This window comes from Maniola jurtina, chromosome 15 (assembly GCF_905333055.1).
Source record: "Maniola jurtina chromosome 15, ilManJurt1.1, whole genome shotgun sequence".
Taxonomy (NCBI): Eukaryota; Metazoa; Arthropoda; class Insecta; order Lepidoptera; family Nymphalidae; genus Maniola; species Maniola jurtina.
The window spans coordinates 7,634,846-7,658,316 of record NC_060043.1 but is presented as its reverse complement, the minus strand read 5'-3'; the positions used below and the strand labels follow the sequence as shown (position 1 = coordinate 7,658,316).

The 23,471-nt window shown below is 34.1% G+C and overlaps 1 protein-coding gene across 3 annotated transcripts; it reads left to right on the top strand.

Moving 5' to 3' along the window:
- The first annotated feature begins 6,787 nt into the window (after window positions 1-6,787).
- On the top strand, window positions 6,788-23,046 carry LOC123872480 (allatostatin). Of its 3 annotated transcripts, XM_045916766.1 has the most exons (5): window positions 6,788-6,896; window positions 9,942-9,945; window positions 14,322-14,420; window positions 15,144-15,274; window positions 22,163-23,046. In XM_045916766.1, exons 3-5 carry the CDS (start codon window positions 14,334-14,336, stop codon window positions 22,326-22,328), a joined length of 384 nt encoding a protein of 127 aa, XP_045772722.1. In that variant the 5' UTR covers window positions 6,788-6,896; window positions 9,942-9,945; window positions 14,322-14,333; the 3' UTR covers window positions 22,329-23,046. The 3 variants fall into 3 exon arrangements, with proteins under 3 accessions (XP_045772722.1, XP_045772724.1, XP_045772723.1); XM_045916768.1 differs by lacking the exon at window positions 9,942-9,945 and having other exon boundaries at window positions 6,788-6,891; window positions 14,316-14,420; XM_045916767.1 differs by lacking the exon at window positions 9,942-9,945.
- The last annotated feature ends 425 nt before the right edge of the window (window positions 23,047-23,471 follow it).

Genomic DNA, 23,471 nt, shown 5'->3' with positions numbered 1-23,471 from the left:
ATAAAATATTTAACGTAAATACTTTATTTAACCTCTAACTTTACAATATCGCAAAATATAAATTAATTAATTAAAATCGCTGTATGCTCAAATAACGTAGCGTATAATAGGTAGGTAAATATATTATTTTATAGCTACCTCCCTTTAAAAGCACTCAGGCATCCATTATAAATTATTGCGGTAGCCGTGTGTAACTGTTAGTGTTAAATTTTATTGGCTCGGGCGAAATTGATGAAGCTATTAAATATTTAACTTGTACACACATAAAGCAACTATTATACTAGTTAGCATTTCTACTAAGCACGGGCGTCTTTCAAATTCTTTGAAAGGCATTCCGAACCAGTGGTAGATGCTCTTGACGATTCAGAAGTACTTGTAAACGTCTAATTGAATAAAAATATTTTGAATTTTGAATTTTCACAATAAGATAGGTTAAGACCATAGTTTACCAAGCCAAGAGCGGATTAACCAACGTCACACACCTTCGAGCATTATGGAGAAGGGGCTGAACCGCTGGATTTAAGCGGTGCAAGACCGTGACGTGTGGAATTTAGACCTTTGTCCAGCTGTGGAGGTCTATCGATAGACAATGATGATGATGATTGTAGAGGCGTGCGTGCGGCCTCTTCTAATGCTGGCAGCTGCGAAGAAAACATTGCACTTTGCAGCTGCCACTTAGAACACCATTTGAATTCGGAACGGTTCGAAAATCCTGCTGGCCTGCGCAAACTCCGGGAGCCACATTCACTCCAGAGATATCAAGAACGAAACACCTCTGTCGAGCATCAAGCTCCAGAGTCCAGCCCTCATTTTCCACCATAGTTCCAAATGTAAATACGGCCCATGTCATATATAAATACACAGTGGAAATATGTGAGCAGTCCTTTTACTTGTGCACCACGCTGCTACATATTTAGTAATTTATTAAATAGTAATATTTTGTATATTAGTTGAAATCAGCCCAACAAAGGCTATTGCACCAATGAATAGGATATTAGTTGAGAAGTGGCTTTAGTTGTGCAAAAGTTGAGAGAATATTTATTGTTGGCGAGTGGCAAAGGTGCTAGAGAATCTAGATTTAATATCTAAATATATCTATATATACCTCGTTCATATCGTATGTTCTCGGTTATTAATATCTGCATACTTAGATAGGCTATTGTATGTAAGCAGATAATAACCGGGGCGGGAACATACCTATGAGGGAAACAAGTAACATAGCCATAAATAGATATACAAAAACAACGTAAGCTATCTTTAATCTGCACTAATATTATAAATAAATGAGAAAAAATTGTTTGTTTTTAATCGATAAATTCTGAAATGAAGCGAATTCTGTGTAAGGAAGTGAGTAACATAGTATTATTAGATTATTATTAGATTTAATTTTCTTACGTATACCTACTTTATCAAAAGAAATCACCATACTGACATGGTATCAGTATTTTTCATATATTTTCAACTATAATGTTGTTTGAACTGTTTGGACCTTTTTTGTTGGGAAATGCGTTTAAGCGTCCCACCCGGGAACGGGGAGAGGAAAATCCGTCATGGATTTCACGGGGAGCACATTGGTTATTTTTGACCTAACCTAACCCTGAACTGAATATATGTAAAAATACAGTACCGAGGTACCTACTAGGTATAACACTTCAAAGGGTATTTCCCAGGTTATCCCTAGAATTAGATAAATAACGCATGTCCTTATTACTTTATAATAAACCTATCGTTTTATGACAAACTATAAAAAATTCTAGTTAATTACTAAGTGTTAATAACTGTCTATGTATGCTATATGCAGAGGATTACTTGTAATAACACTCGTTTTATCGCTGCTGTTTACTAGAACTGGTAATCATTGCTCGCCATTTATATATACCCTAAATTGTTATTTAAGCCTACTCTGTCAATATTATCGTGGATGATTGATTTTGTCATTGGCTCGCAGTCCTAACCTAAAGGCAGTGAAAACCATAGATTAATGTTAAAACGTATTTATGAAAGAAAAAAACCAGCCAAGTGCGAGTCAGACTCGCGCACAGAGGGTTCCGTACTATAGTCGTATTTTTTCAACATTTCGCATCTCACTCATCAAAATCGGCCCAGTAGTTTAAGTGCTACGGGGTTCCTTTTGGCTTTGCCGCAGTCGGGTAAAAATAATATACACAAAGAAGCAATTCTATTAATTCAACAAATACCTAATTGAATACTCATTGTTCTCGGAATTGAAGGGAGTTTGGTTAGGACCTACAAAATTAGTTCACTTGTTGCCAAGGACGTCAAATTACAAATGTTAATTATTATGCAGCCTGTCGACTGTGTTGTGCGTGGAAGCCTGATTTAGTGCCAGACAGATCGTGAAAATTATAGCAACATTTCCGTTGCAAAATGAGTTTCGCAAATTGTGCACTCGAATAATATTAAACGGCAATAATAACCCGATCACTATCGTATCACTCTTGTATTTGCAAAACAAATATTGAAACGAGTGATAGAAACACAAGCTTAATTAATCTTGCTAAACCTCACATATTATGTACCTACATACTTACCTATCTACCTATTGTTAGGCGTCATTTCGTGTACTATCTACTACTTTTTATATACAGAAAAGTGCATTGTAGGATTACTTAATCACTTAATCGTTTTTTTAATTTTTAGTGAAATGATGAGATGATGCATGATATCAAAAAAAAAAATAGCTGTTTTATAGCCTTCATCTCTGACAAGAGCGTGCTTGGCCTAGTTTTTTCAAACACCAAACTATATTATATTCCATACTTACTTAATGTTATAAACGTCTGCTTGCTTTTTGCCACTGAAGCTGACAAAAGGCAGAGAGATAGCTTGTTACAAGGGGACCGGCATAGGCTACTTTTTATCCTAGAAAATCAAAGTTTTAAAGGTCCATCTGTATTACCAATTTTGACGCAATTTGGTAGAGATCATAGAGACAAACATAGGCTAGGTACGTTTTGTCCCGGAAAATCGATTTTTAAAATTTTTTATCCACGCGGCCAAAACATTTTATGTACTTGAGTATGTAAAATGTATTGCATTAAAATAAAATGTAGGTACTATAAAGGCAAACTTTAGCTAACCGTCGCGCATGTGGAAAGTTTCTCAATAATTATTATTAAATACTACGTCTGATTTAAATTAAATCATCGATTAATAAATTGGTTATTTGGTATACGTTATAAAAACGACAACAGGTACGTACTCATAGCAAAACATTAGCAAATACATTTTGACGTCAGAAATGAAATAGTATATTACAGTCTAGGTCCGAAATAAAGCAATTACTGGCTCAGTCGAAGCGAGGTCAGTAATATTGCTATTTCGGCCGAGACCTGTAATACTGCTTCCATTTGCGAGGAAACAATAAAAAACTTAAACTCATTAATCATACTGTCTGAATCACGCCAATGCGTTAAAAAATTGAAATCAATAAATTAAAACTAAAAATGTATAATGATCAAAAAAAAACAAAAAAAAAATACAAAAAAAACATGCTTGGTAAAAAAATAAAAGAATAATAAAAATATTAATTTAAAAAATTAACGGTAAAATAATGAAAAGAAATATTAAATTTTTATATATGCAAAAAAAACTACACTCAAAGATCCTCGTCATCTGTATGAAACTCTCCAACAATTTCCATTACAGTCCTCTGGAAATTGATGGCGTGCGGAAGAGCCGTTTACAGTCCTCTGTAATGAAATCCTTTCTTCTGTAAAGAAGCAGTTTACAAGCAAGTGGAAGTCAAATGTATTTCCTAAAGTATTGCTCCAATGCAGTCAATTTCGTTTTGTAAGCATTGCTATTACAATAATAACTTGATTTGAAATAAATTGCTTGATTCATACTATTGCGAGAAATTTTTCAAATCTATTTTGAAAGGCTAAGTAAACACGAGAACGACGAGAAACTTCTTTAAATAGATTTTTTTTAAAAACGGTTTTAAATAGAAGAATTTCACATTTTTTTCGTGATCCACCTTTGATGGGTTATCCAATTTAGATTTTTTTTTTTTGATTCAAGACCATTGAACATGAAATACGTACCTACGAAAGCCTGCAAGCTATCTCTGTACCTTTCGTTAAAATTGGTCAAACGGATTATTAGGTATGGATTATTTTGCCGTCCAATATCTCTTTTTGTTATAATATACTTTAGATACATATTTACTAAGTAAGCGTAACTTACCTAAAACCGTATACTACCGTATATACCTAATAATTTTCAAGGACATTGTAAATTACTTGTTTTGATAATAAATGGGCAATAAACAACAATATTTACCACAAAAGCAAGCTACTTGCAAGATCCTATGTAAGTATCTTAAGTATACCCTATTATAGGTAGGTGTAACATATCCGGGAACATAGTTCAACTATGTCTTAATATGCCCCTTAGTACACCATCCTCCGGGCAATTGTTAATTTTTTATTCACCAACCTTCCCTTAATAATTCCCTCAATGTTTCAATTTACTTAATAAATATTTAAACTCAAGATACTATAAGTATATTCCAAATTGAAACAAATAAAGTTCCTGGAATAAAAAATATGATACGAAATTATATTATGTAATTCCTATATTTACTCTAAAATATTTTTGTAGAAAACTAGGGATCCGCCCAAGCTTCGTATAAAATACATATCTACCTACAGAATAAATATAGGTCGAGGGTTAAAAATATTTTCCAAAACATCACACTTAATATTATAAAGGCGAAAGTTTGTATGTGTGTGTGTGTGTGTGTGTGTGTGTGTGTGTATGTTTGTTACTCCTTCACGCAAAAACTACTGGACGGATTTGGCTGAAATTTGGAATGGAAATAGATAATATCCTGGATTAGCACATAGGCTACTTTTTATCCCGGAAAATCAAAGAGTTCCCACGGGATTTCAAAAAACCTAAATCCACGCGGGCGAAGTCGCGGGCATCGGCTAGTTCAAAAATAAATGACATCAATTATTATGCATCAGTTTATTGCTTGACATCGTGAGGAAACCTGAGAGTTTTGAAAGAGACCATAATGTTCTAAAAGCCCAAAGGTGTGTGAAGTCTGCCAATCCGCACTTGGCCAACGTGGTGGTGGTTCACACTCTCCTCACCTTGAGAAGAGACCTGTGCTTTGTGGAGAACTGACGGTGCACTGATCATGATGATGATGTAGTTATACAATTTTATGATATTAAAGAAAATGTAGTAAATCCCCGAGAACCGTAGACTTTATTAAGATAAACTAGTTTTAGACGTCGGAACCGCAGCTCGTAATTCAAGAAAAATGTGAAAGCAAAAATCTCAGATTTTCATTAATAAACTACAATGATGTTTGGTTATACGAAGGCGTTTATTTGAAAATAATTGCTGTACAAATCATGCCCGCGTGGGATTGTATTGTAGCCAGAATACACTTAAACTACACCTTAATATAACTATACAATATTTTAAGGCTCTTAATGTTATTATTAATTTCATATTTACACTAAAATTAATCATATAGCTTTAAGTGCTTGTAAATAACAATAAATAGCATCTAAATGCCTGATATTTACAAAAAATATTACTTTCAAAATATGCGTTTATATAAAGCTCAATTGTTTAAAATGAGGCATAAAAATAAAGGTATACCTTTGTATATAGTGTACAATTAGTAACATTTTCGAGCAATTAAATCGCTTTCCACTGGGGAATAGGCTTATATGATAACAAACGTGACTACCCGTTAAAGCCGGCACCATACACGTGCTTTTTAATCCAACACGGATAGGTACTGTCTGTATACACTAATAATGAAAAATTGAATGTTATAAACGTCTGACATAAAGTATGATTTCATATAGCGACGCAAACTGTTGTGGATATTGCCTATTTACTTAAATCACAATAGATCGCACTTATTATTTTACAAAGTCGTTAGAAATGACGTTTTTACAATTTTAAAGCCAAAAACCATACCTAGATTAGAAAATATTTTACAGAAACCTTTAGGCTTATCCATAATTTTCATGTCTTTGAATCAACAGGCTATTGAAGTCTGGAAGTTTCCATAACTAGCATAATATAATATCAGTCTGAGTTTTGACTTAACAAAGGAAAATCAAACTTTCTATTCATCTGTGTTTTCTGGACATGTTTGACATTGTAGTAGTTTGAGTTATGGTAAGTATTGATTTAATTTATAACCAAGGATACTATAAAGCTACCTAGTAATACATATTTTATATTTTATTGATATTTTACTTTACCCCTCATTTTTTCTCGTTTTATTAGAAAATAAATAAAACTGAAAGCTAACATTATCTAATGACAAATAATTGCCCGCGTGGAATGGTGCGTAATTATACACTACAGAACCCACCTACTTATCTACAATTTTCATCACGTATATTTGACAAATATATTTAAAAAAAATATCAAAGAAAAGTTTATTTTTCAATTAATAAGTTTTTACTTTGAGTTTTTATTTTATTTAACAATTTGCTAAATGCCAGCACTATAGCTAAATATAAGATAATCAATAATATTCACTAACTCCTGCCGTTTCAATGAAATCATAAACTAATGGGTCATAGCATTAATCTCATGAGATTATGCTATGGTCCATTTTCCATGAAAAACTAAATTGTTTGCATAAAATGTACCGAAACAAATTAAATAATTAACCCGTATCGAAGCCTCACACTATTCGTAGCAACGAGCTACGCTCACCTACGCAGCTACGCCGCGGGAGCGCTATATAACCGCACGGTTCCCCCTCAAGCTCTCATTTGCCTTCAAAAACCATCAACTCGCAGAAGCCTCTCAGCTTCTGATACAGCGTAAAGTTAAAACAGGCAACGTTTTGCAAACATTGTTCGAGAGTTAGCTACGAAGTGAAAAAGGTAAGAAAAATAGTTTCAAAAGTTTTCCCTCCTTTTTATCTACTTAATTATTTTAATATGACCTTTAAAACTTGTGTCAAGTTAAAAGTGTAGGTTTCTCTAAAATGTTTATACTATTTATATTCAATGATAGTTTTCATTATGACACCCATTATATTTTAGACTAGGTAATGTCTGCGAATCCATTCGCGTATTCATTTTTTTAAAGTCCGTGGGGACTGTTTGATTTGACAGATAAAAGTATCTTGAGTCCAGGAAGCAAGCTAGGCTCTTTGAAAAATGCAGTCAATATTGGTTCAGTGGTTTTAAACCATAAATCGATAACAGACAAACACTTATTCATATTAACAATATTGAAATTTAATACCTTAGCTGAAGTGATAATCATAGTACATACTCTACTCGTATTATAAATTTTGATCTAAAGCTTGTTTACACTGTATTATGAAAATACGTGTACGATGAATTTACATTACCAACTTAAGCTTTACTCTACCATATACAAACAAAAACTATTATGTAGACATGAAGTTAACCAGAAACCAACGAGTTAACAACGTCTTCAAACTATTTAAATAAGTTGCAAACAAAACTCCCTGCCTCGCTATTTTTTTATTAGTATTAACGTTTATTTCATAAATGTAAAGAGTTTTCCAACTGAATTTGTATTGATTAAACAAATATAATTTCAGGCAACGTTTATTACAGCAAATGAATATTTACAAATTATTCGGTTCAATTTTAGAAACCAGATAAGTAGAATTAAATAGAATAGAATAGATTTTTATTCAAAATGTTGTATTATATTCTGGTATTTAAATATTTGTATAATTATAATATCCTAACCGATTCACCCGCCTTCGCTCGAGGGAAATTTTATATACAATAAGTATATAGCTATAACGAATTTCTACTAACTAGAACTGTTTGTATTATTGCAGAACTATCTGCAATAATATAAGTTTTGATTATTATATATCGGTTTATAGAAAACTAGAGGATGCCCGCGACTTCGTCCGCGTGAATTTAGGTTTTTATAAATCCCGTGGGAACTGTTTGATTTTCCGGGATAAAAAGTTCCTATTTTGATTACAGGGACGCAAGCTACTTCGGTACTAAATTTCATACAAATCGGTTAAGTCGATGGGTCTTTAGGAATCCCGCGGGAACTCTTTGATTTTCCAGGATAAAAAGTAGCCTATGTCCGTCCCCGGGATATAAGCTAACCCTGTAGCAAAATTCGACAGAATCAGTTACACTGTTGGACCGTGAAAAGGTAGCAGACAGACAGACAGACAGACAGACAGACAGACGGACACACTTTCGCATTTATAATATTAGTATGGATTGGTTTAAAGTAAGTAGGTGTACATTATTTAGTAATTTTCGGTGCTTTTGAAGTTGGTTCACTTCCTTTTTAACTTTTATTTAATTGTTGAGTACATTTCTATTTCCCTAATACTAATAAACTATCTATACTAAACAGCGGTGTACCTATATAGGTTTAAAATAGTTTCTGAATAAAACGTCTGTGACAGACAGACTGAGTTCCGTTTTTTTAGTACTATAGAACTCTTGAATACACGTCGTGCGTTTGTTCAACGGTTCTAAGTCATTATCTATATTTTGCTTAGCTAAAGCTGAATAATTTATCTCTGCAACCGCCACAGTAATCCTATATATCAGCTTATTCGTCCACTAATGACTAAACTCGCTTTGTCAAATTTCATTTCTGTTCATTTCTTGTTTACGAGCAAATCTATATTGTACATTAAATTATGGCTTTGGAATTTTGAATAAATGAAATGGGTAACTCTACTAGCAATATTTAGTATTCTTCACGAAGATATTAGTGAGTTCTCTACAATGCATGATATATTCCTGAAAAAATACTCTATCAAATAGATTACCTACATTTTTCAAGGTGTAAGATAATGTCTGTAGCATCCCGGCAAGCCAAGGTTAGTATCGGTGTGTACCCAAAAAACAAAGCATGATAGGTACCCTAAGAGATGAGCACTTGAAGAATTTGTATAAAACTCCAAAGTGACAACCCTGCAAACAGCTGATCGCGAAAATAAACTCGTTAAAAACTTCTGAGAACCCGAAGGACTGTTTAAACTTTGAAAGTTTGTGAATTAGCAGAGACAACAAAATATTTCATGGCACTATTTGGTACTAGTATATAATTCATTAATAATTGTCATGTTATATTATTTTATCAAATACGCTATAAATTAAGTTTTAAAACACCGTTGCGCGATCGCAAGGTGAGGATGAGCAATACCGCAAGAGCTTTTAGTTACTTACGAGTATAGAGAGAATGTATATTTAAGTGATATTCATTTACATATTTTGATTTTGAAAAGGAAAATTAACTTGATAATTCTATTTATTTATTAATTCATAGTAACTAAATCTAAAATAAGTATACCTATATAATGAAAAGATGTGCACAAAAGACCATTTATATCTACTTTACGCTTTTAGTTCTAACAGGTAGAACAACTAGAATTAATCAACTATTTAAGAAATCACTGTAAATTGATGTGGAGAGTAAATTGTTTTTAATACTCATTTTTTAATCATCAATCATAATAATTTAAAAAATAGCTTTTGCCTCCGACTTCGTTATAATGGGCTTAGATTTTATCATGGAGGAATCTTTTAGCCGTGATCAATGTATGCTATAAATGTTACAGGTAGAATATGAATGTTTACTAATTCAACTAATAATAATAATTAATTAACTAGTAGTTGAGTTGTATAGACTAATTAACAATCAGAAAGACACACTTTCGGATGTGTAATATTAGAAAGGTAACATGCGTATAACCTTTTACATTAATTGGCCCATTTGTCTTGGGAAATTAGATACAGTAAGTACATGCTTTGCCTCATCACTGTGACACTTTAACGAATTCCGTAAGAAGCCAAATTCTTCGTACTATAGGTACAAGTTTCATCTTACTTTACCTAATCGTGTTGATAGAATATTAAGAGAAGTTTCCCTAGCGCGCTTTTCAAAGCTCCAAACAAACGAAGTTTGGTTCTCATTTTTAACCCCCGACCCAAAAAGAGGGGTGATATAAGTTTGACGTGTGTATCTGTGTAAATATGTGTCTATGTATCTGTCTGTGGCATCGTAGCTCCTAAACCAATGAACGGATTTTAATTTAGTTTTTTTTGTTTGAAAGGTGGCTTGATCGAGAATGTTATTTATTAGCTATAATTCAATAAAATCGGTTCAGCCGTTTGAAAGTTATCAGCTCTTTTCTAGTTACTGTAACCTTCACTTGTCGGGAGTGTTATAAATTTTTAATTTACACTTGTCAGCTTGTAATATTAACCTGTTAAGCTTGATGAAATTTTGTATAGATGCTTTTGACACTAATATGTAGCTTACCAGATTTCCTTAAACATATCCGGTACTTATCTAGTTTTAGGTATAGTTAGACGGATGTAAATATTTTATCTAATTCTTGATGCGTAACTTAGAAACTATATATTTCCACGAAAATCTGGAAAACTGCGGACATACCAATTTACAAACATTATATTGGTTTCTCCACAAAAAAAAAAACTCTAACATGTTACAAATTACTTTTAAAATAGTCTTATCCTCAATCTACATTATCAAATTCCTCGTTAGCCGGCGTTTATGTTACAAAATATGTGCATCCTAATCGACATTTTCTGGGACGCGAAGGCGGATAGTAATTAGTAATATTATATTCAGCTTTGCATTACACGTTATACGTGAACGAAGGCACAAGGATCTTCGCTCGTGACTTCGTTCACATGTTTTTCCAAAAATAATATTAGTCGTGTTTATTATGACTAATATTCCCCTTTCCCATCCAACTAAGCGTAAAGCTTACGCTAGGAGTAGGTACGACAATAGTGACATTTTGAAATAAAACATGCTGGTTTTTTGGGCATCGGGATTTAATAATTGATTTACGCGCACGTAGGTGTAATACTCGAAGGTGAGATATTCCCTTCCCAATCTATTTTGCAATATTAAATCTTGCAAAAAACTCGTTAGCTAATAGCCTCCGCTGCACAAAATACATGCATCATGATAGACGTTGAAGGTATTACTTTATCCCGGGGCACGGAAGGTATTACTTTATTCGACCTATTCCTTCGGCTTCAATGCCTTTGCATATTAATGCAGCCGTCGCTTTCAATACTCCATTACACTATCTAATGCTTTTTCTTGAGTTCTAGTTATTTATAGATCTTATTTAAAAGCCAAAGGATAATTACTCTAATTATATTATTCACTAGCTTTTGCCCCCGAGAAACCTTGGTTTTTTCATTTATTTGTACTATTAAGACCTGCCAAATTTCATGATTCTAGGTCAACGGGATATAGGTTTTTAGGCTTAGGTTTTCCCTATAGGTTTTCTTGACAGACACGATAGACGGGCAGACGGACAGACGGGCAGACGGACAGATGGACACACGGACAGACGGACAGATAGACAACAAAGTGACCCTGTAAGAGTTCCGTTTTTCCTTTTGAGGTACGGAACCCTAAAAAATACCTCTTTATAATATTATTTTAGAAATATTTGTAAATACGGGAATATTAACTTCTTTTTTCGGAGGATTCGATCAATAGAATGCAATTGATTCTTTAGGAATAGAAATATTTTGTATTCAAATATTTTACAAGTGTTTTTGAATGGTCACTTGCAACTCCTGGTTCGAAATGCCGAGAAGAACCAGCAAAAGTCTCAGCGGTTGTTCTTTTGACCAGAAAATTTTTCATACCTCCATCCCAGATATATATAGATAGACCTTTTCGAGAACAAGGTCTTACGCTGTCACAGTCCCCTGCCTACCTCATCAGTCCGCTTAGCTACATGTTCTTATGAGGATTATCATCGTCAGACCATCGGAGTAGACACTCATCTCACACTGCGCCATTATAAATAATTCTATTATTGAAAACTATCATTACTCACTACTTTCGTAATAATTGCCTTGGTGATAAAGGGTTGTGGATAAATGGCATCGTATGTATCCAATTATTTGTCAAGGCCTTCCCGAACCCGTGGGTCTACTGCGATTTCGGATAAGAATCCCCAATGGGTTTCCATTTCCACGTGTGAGGACGTAAACGTTGAATAGTCAATCGATTATGAGTTTCTTGTGATTCTTAACGATGAAACGTAAAAAAAATATAGCTGGGATTTGTAAGTAGTAAGTAACCTATCTAGGGTAAAAAAAATCATATACTCATAGTAATTTTGGTTCTTTTTTTAAAAATTTATTTATCATAATGCACGAGAATTCTTTATTTAAATCTCGCCAAACTGCACAGTAGTTTGTTGGCTAGTTATGTACGATTACACGGTGACTTTATCTTAACTCTATAGGTAATCCTTATTCCAATAAATTCTAATACTTTACTAATCTTTAAACTAATGAAAGTCCTGTTATTTTATTTATCATGCATCCGACTGTTTTTTTAGCATCCGAAAGTAAATTCTCTTCGACAGACTAGGTAATTCCAGTTTGAACCTTTTATCTACAAGATCTTACCATGATCTTACAAACTTGAAAGTTCACTAACAAGTCACCAACTGAAAGTGAAAGTAATCATTAGATCTATTAATTATTATAAGAATCACCAAATTTTATTCGTCGAACGTGGTCTTTTTAACCGACTTGAAAAAAAGGAGGAGGTTCTCAATTCGTCGGAATCTTTTTTTTTTTATAAATAGTGTCCTTTAACACAATTACTGAGGTAGGGCTGCACAACGGTTTTATTTACATTTATGACATAAAAGGATATTAATTACTTATTTATTGAATTATATCATTGCACTTACGTTTTTAATGTCGGTACATCTCAATGTACCTAATAGTACTCGTATGGAAAAGTTATTATTTTTGCGTTCTCGTGCCAGCATAATATAAAATATATATTTTACTGCATATTATTCATATCACTAGCCTATTTCTATTATGAATCCTTAGAAGAACATGTAGTTCTATCAAGATACTGTCACACGCTTTGGAAATATAAAATATTGCTTTGTTACTGTTTATAGAGTTGATGTTTTCAACTTATTCAATTTTAAATTCTGTTAAGAAATAAAATGTCAGACAAATAGGTTTTGAGTGACTTAGTATTTATAAGGGTTCCGTAGTCAACAAGGCCGTAGTCCGTAGTAAGGGGTCCGTAGTCTCGCCATGACCGTCTGTCAGTCTGCACGCGGCCTTTCTTTGAGACTCATAGTACTAGGAAGCTGTAATTTGGCATGGGTATATGTACATAACTAATCACGCCGCGCTGCTAATATAAAATCTTTAAAAAAAATATTTTAGCCTATTCCCGACCCCGAAACATAAAGCGTCATTAACTTGCAGTGTTCAATATAGAAGTGGTAGGATGTTACGGAACCCTTCGTGTGCGAGTCCGAGTCGCACTTGATCTCTTTTTTACCCGATTGCGGCAAAGCCAAAAGGAAGGGTTATGATTTTAGCAGCCTATGTATGTATGTTTGTATCCAAATTGTGTGTGTTCCACCATAGTGCCTAAACTACTGGGCCAATTTTTATGAACGAGGTGTCAATTGATTTGTTGTAAAGGTCCGGGTGACATAGGCTATATTTTATACGAAAAAATTTACCTAATGGATGTTACATCAAAAAAAGTGGAGATCTCCAAAAATTTTTGCTATGAGTATTGTATCGAGTGGAACGTCAAATGAAAGAGGAGAAAATTCTGAACTCACAAATATAAATGTTCAACAACATTAAAATATACCAAGAGACAGAAAAAAAATTTTACTCTAATATTTCAGCGTCTATCGCAGTCGGGTTTTCAACTTTTTTTGTTATTAATTTTTATAACAATAATTTTTGAAATAGCGCAATAGTTCCAATCAGTAGGCAAATGTACCTAATTAGAATAAAATTTTGATAGAATTTAACCATGTAAATTCCCTACTTACAGCGTAGTTACGAAGATAATAATAAATAAACATAGAATAGACAAGCTGTGTGAAAATTACTATTGTAAGATGATTTATGAAGCTTAATTATTTATTAATGTGCCTCATTGGGATGTTAATACTAAAGAATTATTACACAAGCAACAGGCATTTTAGACAAACTACATAAAAAGTGCTCATATGTAACTTTTGGATTTTTAGATCTAGATATATTGTATGAGACTCTACAATGCACAATTGCTAAGTGCCTACAAGCTCCATGCCTGAAGATGCTCCAATGTCTTGAGTGTGTTCTAGAAGATTTGCGAGGTGTTGTGTTGTGTGTTGGTGGTGTGTATTGCTTGCTTTTTCTGTTTCTTTAGTAGTAGGCGGGGACGATATTATAACGACTTGAGCTGGTGATTCCTCGTATAACTTAACCACATTATAACATACCTATTTCTTTTAAAAGGCCGGCATCAAGATGAATTCAAGCACATACAACAGCAGCATTGTGATTTTCTTCGGCACTCTGGCTATGCTGATGATGACAGCCGCCGCAGCACCTATGGTATTTTTTGTATTCAGCTATTTCCTATTTAAGTATAAAGATTTCGCCCACGGTTATCAATTTACACGGTGAAGACTAGCAGAAGGAGATAAAGTGTTGGGCAAACAGTATGAGTAGTAGTATAAAGCTTTATTCCAACAAAAATTAAACAATTATGCTAGGCTGCTATGCAATGGTGGCCTCAAAGTTTGGACGACTGTTTCTCAACGTTACTTGATCTTTGCAAACTAGACCTACACGATAGTGGGTTTACCATATCTAACTACGGATATATTACCTTACCACGTATTCATCTCGACAGATTATTTTCCATTTGGGATAGCGGACATTATTAATTATTTTTACCATAGGGACTCTTCGATTTTCCCGGAAAAAACGTATTTTTTCTCAGGAAGCAAACTATGGCGGAATCAAATGTCAAAGTTGTTTAAATAGATGGGCCGTGGAATGCTGGTAGACAGACCGCACACTTTCGCATTTATAATATTAGGTATGGATCCGCTGAAAATATTACTGAAAAGACAAGTATCTTCGATGCACAACGAACGTGGCTAGTTTCAAACTTTTTTGCCCACAACTTGATAACAATTCGGTTGTAATTATTCTTATTATTTGTTTTGGCCAGGTTTTTTTTTGAAAACCAAAAAATTGAATTTAAATATTTCTACTGGACGGTGGATGGAATATTAGGATAATTCGTATAAATATAATAATTATTCTTAGGAGTCAGATGAACAATCAGAAAACACGTTGGTGGGCCGGCCTGAAGACGCAGCAGACCTCTCTGCACCCTGGGAGGCGCTCAACAGCGCTGCACTTCGCAAGTTATTACTGCAACTGGATGCTGATGACAGGTACAATAAAATTTATAAATAAGGCTGTTTTTCCTTCGTTTCCTTTGGGGGTCCCCACCCCGATCGCCATCTCGACCTATCGCGTACTTATACCTAAGTAATGTTTTGTACGTGCAGTCCGCTCCTCATGAATAATTTGAAGTTTGTATCTTTTTCCTCAGAGCTAAAGTAGATAGTTATGAATATGAAACTATTCTATTGCTAAGTTTCACGAGACATATCCCTCGCTCCACTTCGTATGATTTTACAATGACTTCGTGTTTATACTTAACAGGGCTTTCTCCGTCACTTACTCCATACAATCGTAGTTCCAATTTCATTTGAATATTAAGCAACCAAAGTCCATGAAATTTTGCAGACATTTTCTAGAAACTAATATCTGTGCCTGTGCAGTTTTAGATTTTTCTAAAAATATGTAGTTTTAAAATTACAGGGGCTCAAAGATTTGTATGTGAATTTTTAAGACTTACGCAACTTTGAAACCGAATATTTTAACAGAAATCTAAAAACCACAGGCATAGGTTCTAGAATATGTCTGCAAAATTTTATGGACTTTGGTTGCTTAATATTCATATGAAATTGGGACTACGTTTGTATGAAGCGAGTGACGGAGAGACCCCTCTTAAACTGTAAGTTACGGGCTACTGCTATGTTACACATTTTAAAGGTATTTTCCACAAGAGTTTATTTAAGTACTTACTAGGACATGTTTCAAATTCAAATTCAAATTCAAATTCAAATTATTTTTATTCAATTAAACTTTTACAAGTGCTTTTGAATCGTCAAAATAATCTACCACTGGTTCGGAATGCTGTTCCTACCGAGAAGAACCAGCAAGAAACTCGGCGGTTGCTCTTTTCAAATGTACAATTTACAATAATATGCCATACTGTATACAAGCAATTGCAGCGCCGTGTATTGCTGGAGCGCATCAAATCCAAGCTTTTTTGTCATTTACATAATCTTCGATTGTATAATAAGCTTTTTTCAGGAGCATACTTTTAATAGATTTTTTAAACTTGTGTAAAGGCAAGTCTAAAATTGATTGTGGAATTTTATTATAAAATATTACACTCATTCCCACAAACGATTTTCCAACTTTCCTGAGGCGGAGCGTAGGATATGCGAGCCTATCACGGTTTCTAGTTTGCCGGTCGTGGAAATCACCGATTTTTTTGTAACTATGAATGTTTTGTCGTACAAAAATTATATTAGCGTAAATATATTGAGAAGCTACTGTAAGAATACCTATTTCCTTAAATTTCTCTCGTAGGGAATCGCGCGGTTTTAAATTATAGATTGCGCGTATTGCCCTTTTTTGTAATACGAAAATTTTTCCAATATCTGCCGCTTTACCCCATAGTAAGATTCCGTAAGACATAATACTGTGAAAATAGGCAAAATATACAATTTTTGCAGTTTCCACATCAGTTATCTGTCGAATCTTTCTAACAGCGTAAGCAGCAGAGCTGAGTTTACCAGCAAGTGTTGATATATGGGCGTTCCATTGAAGCTTTGCATCTAAAGTTATCCCTAGGAACACGGTAGTTTCTTCTACTTTCAACATATCATTATTTACCATTAAATTAAAATCATTTGCCGTCTTAGTATTGGGCAATGCGAATTCGACACACTTAGTTTTCTTTGCATTTAAAAGCAAATTATTAACAGTAAACCAATGAGTAACCTGCGATATGGTTCTATTTACATCGTCAAAATTATTATAATTTCTATCGACTTTAAAAATCAAAGACGTATCATCAGCAAATAGTACAATATCGCAATTATTTTGGACGAAATATGGTAAATCGTTTATATATACCAAAAACATGAAGGGACCTAAGATAGAGCCTTGTGGAACACCCATTAGTGAGGCTGATCCGGATGACTTCACATCATTTACACATACAGTTTGTATACGATCACTGAGGTAGGACGCAATGAGACTAAGCGCAGAGTCTTTGATTCCATAGTGGTTCAATTTAGCCAAGAGAGTCTCATGCGAAACGCAATCGAATGCTTTAGACAAATCACAGAAAATTCCAATAGCATTCTGTGAGTTCTCCCATGCATCGAATATATGCTTTAAAAGCATTGCGCCCGCATCGATTATTGATCGACCGTTAGTAAAACCATACTGCTCCGAATGAAGTAATTTATTCAGATTAAAGTGCTGGAGCAGTTGGTTGAGCATAATTTTTTCAAATATCTTGCTAAAAGTCGGTAAAATTGAAATTGGCCTGTAATTATTTGGGTCAGTTTTACTACCCGATTTAAAAAGAGGAATTAATTTACTGTATTTCATAAGATCTGGAAAGGATCCTGAATCTACGGACTCATTAAAGATTAGAGCAAGATATGGAGCAACAATATCAATAATATTGCTGATTACTTTTACTGAAATTCCCCATAGGTCTCCGGTTTTTTTGTACTGTAGCGATTTGAATACTTTAACAATATCATATGGGGTAACGTGTTCAAATTTAAATAATACACTGCACTCAGAAACATTGCTCCTTAGAAGAGTGTAGGCTTCCGTTGGCGACGAGTTAAGGGAACTGGTAGTGGTAACTGGAATGTTTCGAAAAAAGTCCTCAAATACGTTTGCTATTTCTAAGTCGGAGTCAGTAATATGGTTGTTAATTTTAAGTTCCAATTTATTATTTTCCACTTTACGTTTCCCAGTTTCATCTGTGATGATATCCCAAGCTGCTTTGATTTTATTATCAGAATTAATAATTTTCTGTTTTATGTGAATTGACTTAGCTTGTATGCAAACATTTCTAAATAATTTTGAATAATTTCTTACATACTGAACAAATGTTGGAGTATAATTATATTGCTTTTCTGCATACAAGTCAAACAGCTTGTTCCTACTTTTATAAATGCCAGCAGTAGCCCACTCACTAAATTTAAGATTTTTAAACAATCTTTTTTCTATGACTTTAAAAATACAATTAAATTGGGAGTTTATACACCTAAAAAAAGCTTTATAGAGTTCATCCGGACCACCCTGTGTAAGGTCAATTGTAGGTAAAGTAGATAAAATATTGAGTTTGAATTGCCTTACTTTTTTGGTGGTGACTGGCCTATACTTTATAACTTTTGTTATATTTTGTTGAGAGCTGGGAACAGATATCATTTGTCCACAGTGGTCGGATCTAAGAGTGGTGATAATGGATTTTTTAACAATTTTACAATCACCAAAAATGTTATCAATACAAGTAGCTGAAGTTGAAGTTACACGTGTGGGCTCAACAAAAATGTTTTCTAAATTAAAACTTTTAAATAAGTTAAGTAATCTGTCTGTAAAGGAGGTGTGAAGTAAAATATCAATATTAAAGTCTCCACAAATCAATATTTTTTTTGATGACCCCCATATCCGCCTCAGTGCCTCCTCCATGACGTCCTCAAACAGAGAAAAGTCACCCGAAGGAGGTCGGTATGCGCAAACTATAATATATCGCTCCAGCTCAACACAGGACAGCTCAATAGTGCGTTCAACCGAAAGATTAAGAATGTCTTTTCGTTCCTTGTAATTAATGTTGTTGCGGGTTATTATCATAGATCCTCCGCGAATAGCCTTCTTTCTTGTGAACGCACTTGACAATGAATAATTTCCAAGATTGACAATTAATTGATAACTATTGAGCCAATGCTCAGTAAGGCATAGAATATCGATATCTAATTTTTTTATAAAAAGTTCAATTTCATATTCTTTTCCAGACAAGCCCTGTATATTTTGGTGTACAAGATTAATCATACATTGCTTGTCTGTTGTGTTACTACTTGATTTAAAAATTTTACCATCCTTGCCGGTGAGGCTCTGTATGTTTTGATGTACAGTATTCATTTTACAGAGCTCCTCCGTTGTCTTACTATCTAGTTTAAACAAGCAATAGGGTTCCTAATAGTACATAAACCATTGCTTGAGTCAATAATTGAAATATTAGTACTGGAAGTACTCGAGTCAATACAGAAAATATTAGTACTAGACGTACGGTTTGTAAAAGAGTCAAGAGACTTTGTTACAACACTTGTAACTGAATCATTTAAATTATATGCTAATAGTGAAGCAATATGCATCTTGCATCTCTTTGGAAGATGCATACTGTCACCGGTCAATCTAAACTTATTAGTAAAACTATTAATATCAAAGTAAGAAATAGCTTCGCTATAATATTTTGTCAGATTATACATTTTCAAATTTAATGTATGTATATTCTCATTTTGTTGTTTATTAAATGTACCAGAATAAGGAAAGGCACACAAGACAAATTTACATTTGGTTTTCTCATGTAAAATTAGTAATTTTTGAATGCATTTTACAATCTGTTGTTTTTTGACTTGCAAACTGTCCCCAAACAACAATATGACATTTGTATTGCTATCCAATGATTTTTCATTTAAATTATTAATTAAATGGTAAAAAGTAGCACCAGGGGAACATCTATTAATCACTGAATGCTTTAAGTAATAGCTCATCATGGAGCCGAGCCCTCTACCTAAGCTGTCAGAAATAATTACAGTTTGTTTTATTGGCTTAGTTGAGGGATTCATATTGTCTGATGAAGGAACCCTAACATCTATGCTACACTGCCCTGGGCAAGTATCTGCTTTCACAGGGAGCACTGTAGGGCTATTTTGGCAAATTATAGGTACATTTGGAGAACAATCATACCTATTTGTTAATGACTCAAAACGAGCCATGTTATAGTTACTTAATGTTAACAATTGGTCCGCTGCCAGTATTTGCTCATAGAGGGATATGAGGGTTTGTTCTGCAAATCTGCACAGTTGTTCGGCATACATAGTCCATTTTAGTTTTACCCAGTGATAATTGCAATGTGTTGAATGAATGAGATTAATTGAATAGAGCCTTCATAAAATATCATAACTATAAAACTCTAGATAGGCAAAGCTCATACTGTATTTCAAAAAGTGAAGTCAAATTCATATGCTTGTTGTATACGTGTAGCGGTGCGAGGTTTACGCACTTTGGGCACTTGGGTAAAATGACAGGTCGGCGAGTGTGCTTCAAAAAATGATGGCCTGTTACCAGTCTATTTTCACACTTTCACTCACAGTCACTATCACTATTTTGGTTTTGTAAAACTTATCGCAAGTAGCTATAACAAAATGGAAGCTATCGCTTTCTAATAGGATAATTTCTAATAGAAATATAACACGACCTACCACTAGTACCACTCCCCTGAATAAATATTGGTTCATCTTACCAACTTTACAGTTCCGCTTTCAATATTAAAAATGGAAGCTATCCGGAGATTATAGAACTATACCTACTTATAAAAATAAGTAGATACTATAGTTCACACTATTGTTCGTTGCGAACTGAAGCGATGTAACTATGTACTTATTTAACAGAAAAGAATGGAAACTTTTTATCCAAGACATTGTCAAGTTTTACAAAGTGCTTTTGATTTTAGTTTAACTTTAGTTAAAGTTACACTTCTGAACCACTTTATATAACGTTTCTTAAGTAGGGAAGGACAGAAGTCTGAAATAGTAAAAGACATAAATGAAGGTCTTAGATAAAATAAAAATTTATGCATTACCTACTTATTGGATGCTTAGTATTTCTATCATTTTATTTGGGAATTCCTGTTTTAACAACGGTTCTATATATTTTTGCAGAACATTTTGCTTTTGAACCGTTTGTAAAGTTACAATGAACAAATTGAATTGGCGAGATACTATTACTACAAAGCTAAGCTTGCAGCAGCTAGGAGCACTAATTGCATATTCCTTTGTAGTTCGTACTCCCTTTGTAATTCTAAATTTAGTTTCTGCGTAGTCTTCTTTCAGGCCTAAAATACCACCTAGTCCATACATAAATGGGTCAAACTAAGACCGTATTTAGCTGACCCGTACCGGCTTCACTGTGGTGGAATTTCGGAAAATCTTAGGGCTTATAAATCTACATACAAAATCTCAACTTTGTGTAGGTAGGTCGTACTCATAGTTTTTTTTTAATTTTTTTTTTAAAGAATATTAGCCATGTTAAATGACTTAGATTCCCCTTTCCTCTCCAACTAAGCGTCATGCTTGTGCTAGGAGTAGGTACGACAATAGTGCAACGGGCGGGGTTTGAACCGTCGACCTTTCGGTTTTCAGTCCACTCCTTTACCGGTTGAGCTATTGAGGCCCTAAGAGTCGATGTTTACATAGTCAGTTTCTTTTAAATAGACACGGGTATTTATTAAGTAGCCTGAAAATTAGCGCTGTAGTAGTCAAATACTGCAGCATTATGCTAAGGCAGAGTCCTTTTAGCTCACACAAAGTATTGTTAATTTGTATTTCTAGTTTTAAGTTTAGTTGTTATTTTGTATACTTAACATCAACTGTATTTTTTTTATTATTATTCTATATTGTGCTTTTATAAATAAACTTAAGCTAAATAAACTTTTAATTATTTATTTAATTAAATGATGATTAAAATGATTCATCCTTGGGGGCTAAGGTTTTTAAAAATCCCGTACTCGCACCGCCTACTCTATCTATCCCCTACTCATACTGTAGCTAAAACTATAAATTCGTAAACCATCTAAAGGAAGACGAAATGAACCATCTACAGCAGATTGTAACCGAGTATATTTTTTAACCCCCGACACAAAAAGAGGGGTGTTATAAGTTTGACGTGTGTATCTGTTTATCTGTCTGTAGCATCGTAGCTCCTAAACTAATGAACCGATTTTAATTTAGTTTTTTTTTCTTGTTTGAAAGGTGGCTTGATCGAGTGTTCTTAGCTATAATCCAAGAGAATCGGTTGAGTCGTTTGAAAGTTATCAGCTCTTTTCTAGTTACTGTCCTGTGTAACCTTCACTTGTCGGGGGTGTTATAATTTTTAATTTACACTTGTTCTGACAGATTCGCTATGGCTCCTCGCGTAGGCCGCTCGTGGCCACAAACAGAGTCACGCGGCTGGGGACTGCGCTCCATGGACGGGCGGCTCGCCCGGCAGTGGCGCGCCGACAAGAGGCAAGTCCGCTTCCGGCAATGCTACTTCAACCCTATCTCCTGCTTCCGCAAGTGAACTGACGTACATTATACGACGCCCCCATTATATAGCCCCAATTAATTGTTACAATTCGTGTTTACTACGAGAAATTCCTACACTGTTTTGGACGTATATATTAATTGAATAGAGAGTCGAGTGACCAAAAATGGAATATGACACACAGACTATACTAATAATTGTACTTTCTACTAATCTGCTTAGCCAAATAAATCTGTATGGTAGGTACGTACAATTTGGTGTATCGCCCACCATTTCTCCCGCTGTTAAACAAACAGGAAAAACGAGGAAGCAATAGGTACACACCACCACAATACAACAAGACCTTTCAAAACATCCTCGGGAGATGTTGACTCTATTGTAGACTCTAGTGTACCTACTATGTATCAGTTAGTTAACGCCTACTTCACGATCCAATATTTTGAATGGTGTTCAATTACGGAGTACCTATCTGGTTTTCTGCAATCTTAAATCGTGATATTCCATTTTAGGGATGGGTATTGAGTAGGTACCTATTAATTTTATCCATATTTGGTCACTTTCTTTTATGATGTAAATAATAAAATATAAGAATTAATCTATTAAAGGCTAGCGAATATTTACGTAGCTTGCACCGCAACTTAAAAAAATCCTCCTACTACTTACTTATGTAGATTTATAGCTCGTTCACACAGGCTGCGTAAGCGTAGACGTAGCGCGTCCCATTGCGTTGTAATGTATGGAACTGTATGAAACATGGCACACCGCTTGCGTAAAGCGTGGACGTATGCGTAACCCGATTGTTAGGGGTTTACGCGCGTCACAACGCACGTGTCACGTGTATGCAATTGGTGTGAATCGGCTTTTAGAATTACAACATAAAGCCATGAACATACTTGTAATATTACGTGGCGTTTTACAAGCACTTGTTTCAGGCAACCAGTCTGCAAATCTATGAATTTATTTTACCATAAATGCTTTGTTACTAGTGTGTACCTACACGCCTTAGTCCATAAACTGTACCACATTACGTATAAATCACTTAAAATTTTTATTATACTTAAATTATTATTACTATGGAGGATTTCTTTAATACCAAACAGTGCGGGATATGTAGTTTCATTTATTTAATTCTTCCATAATTATTATTTAGCGTAATCTAAATCTACTGTTACAAACATT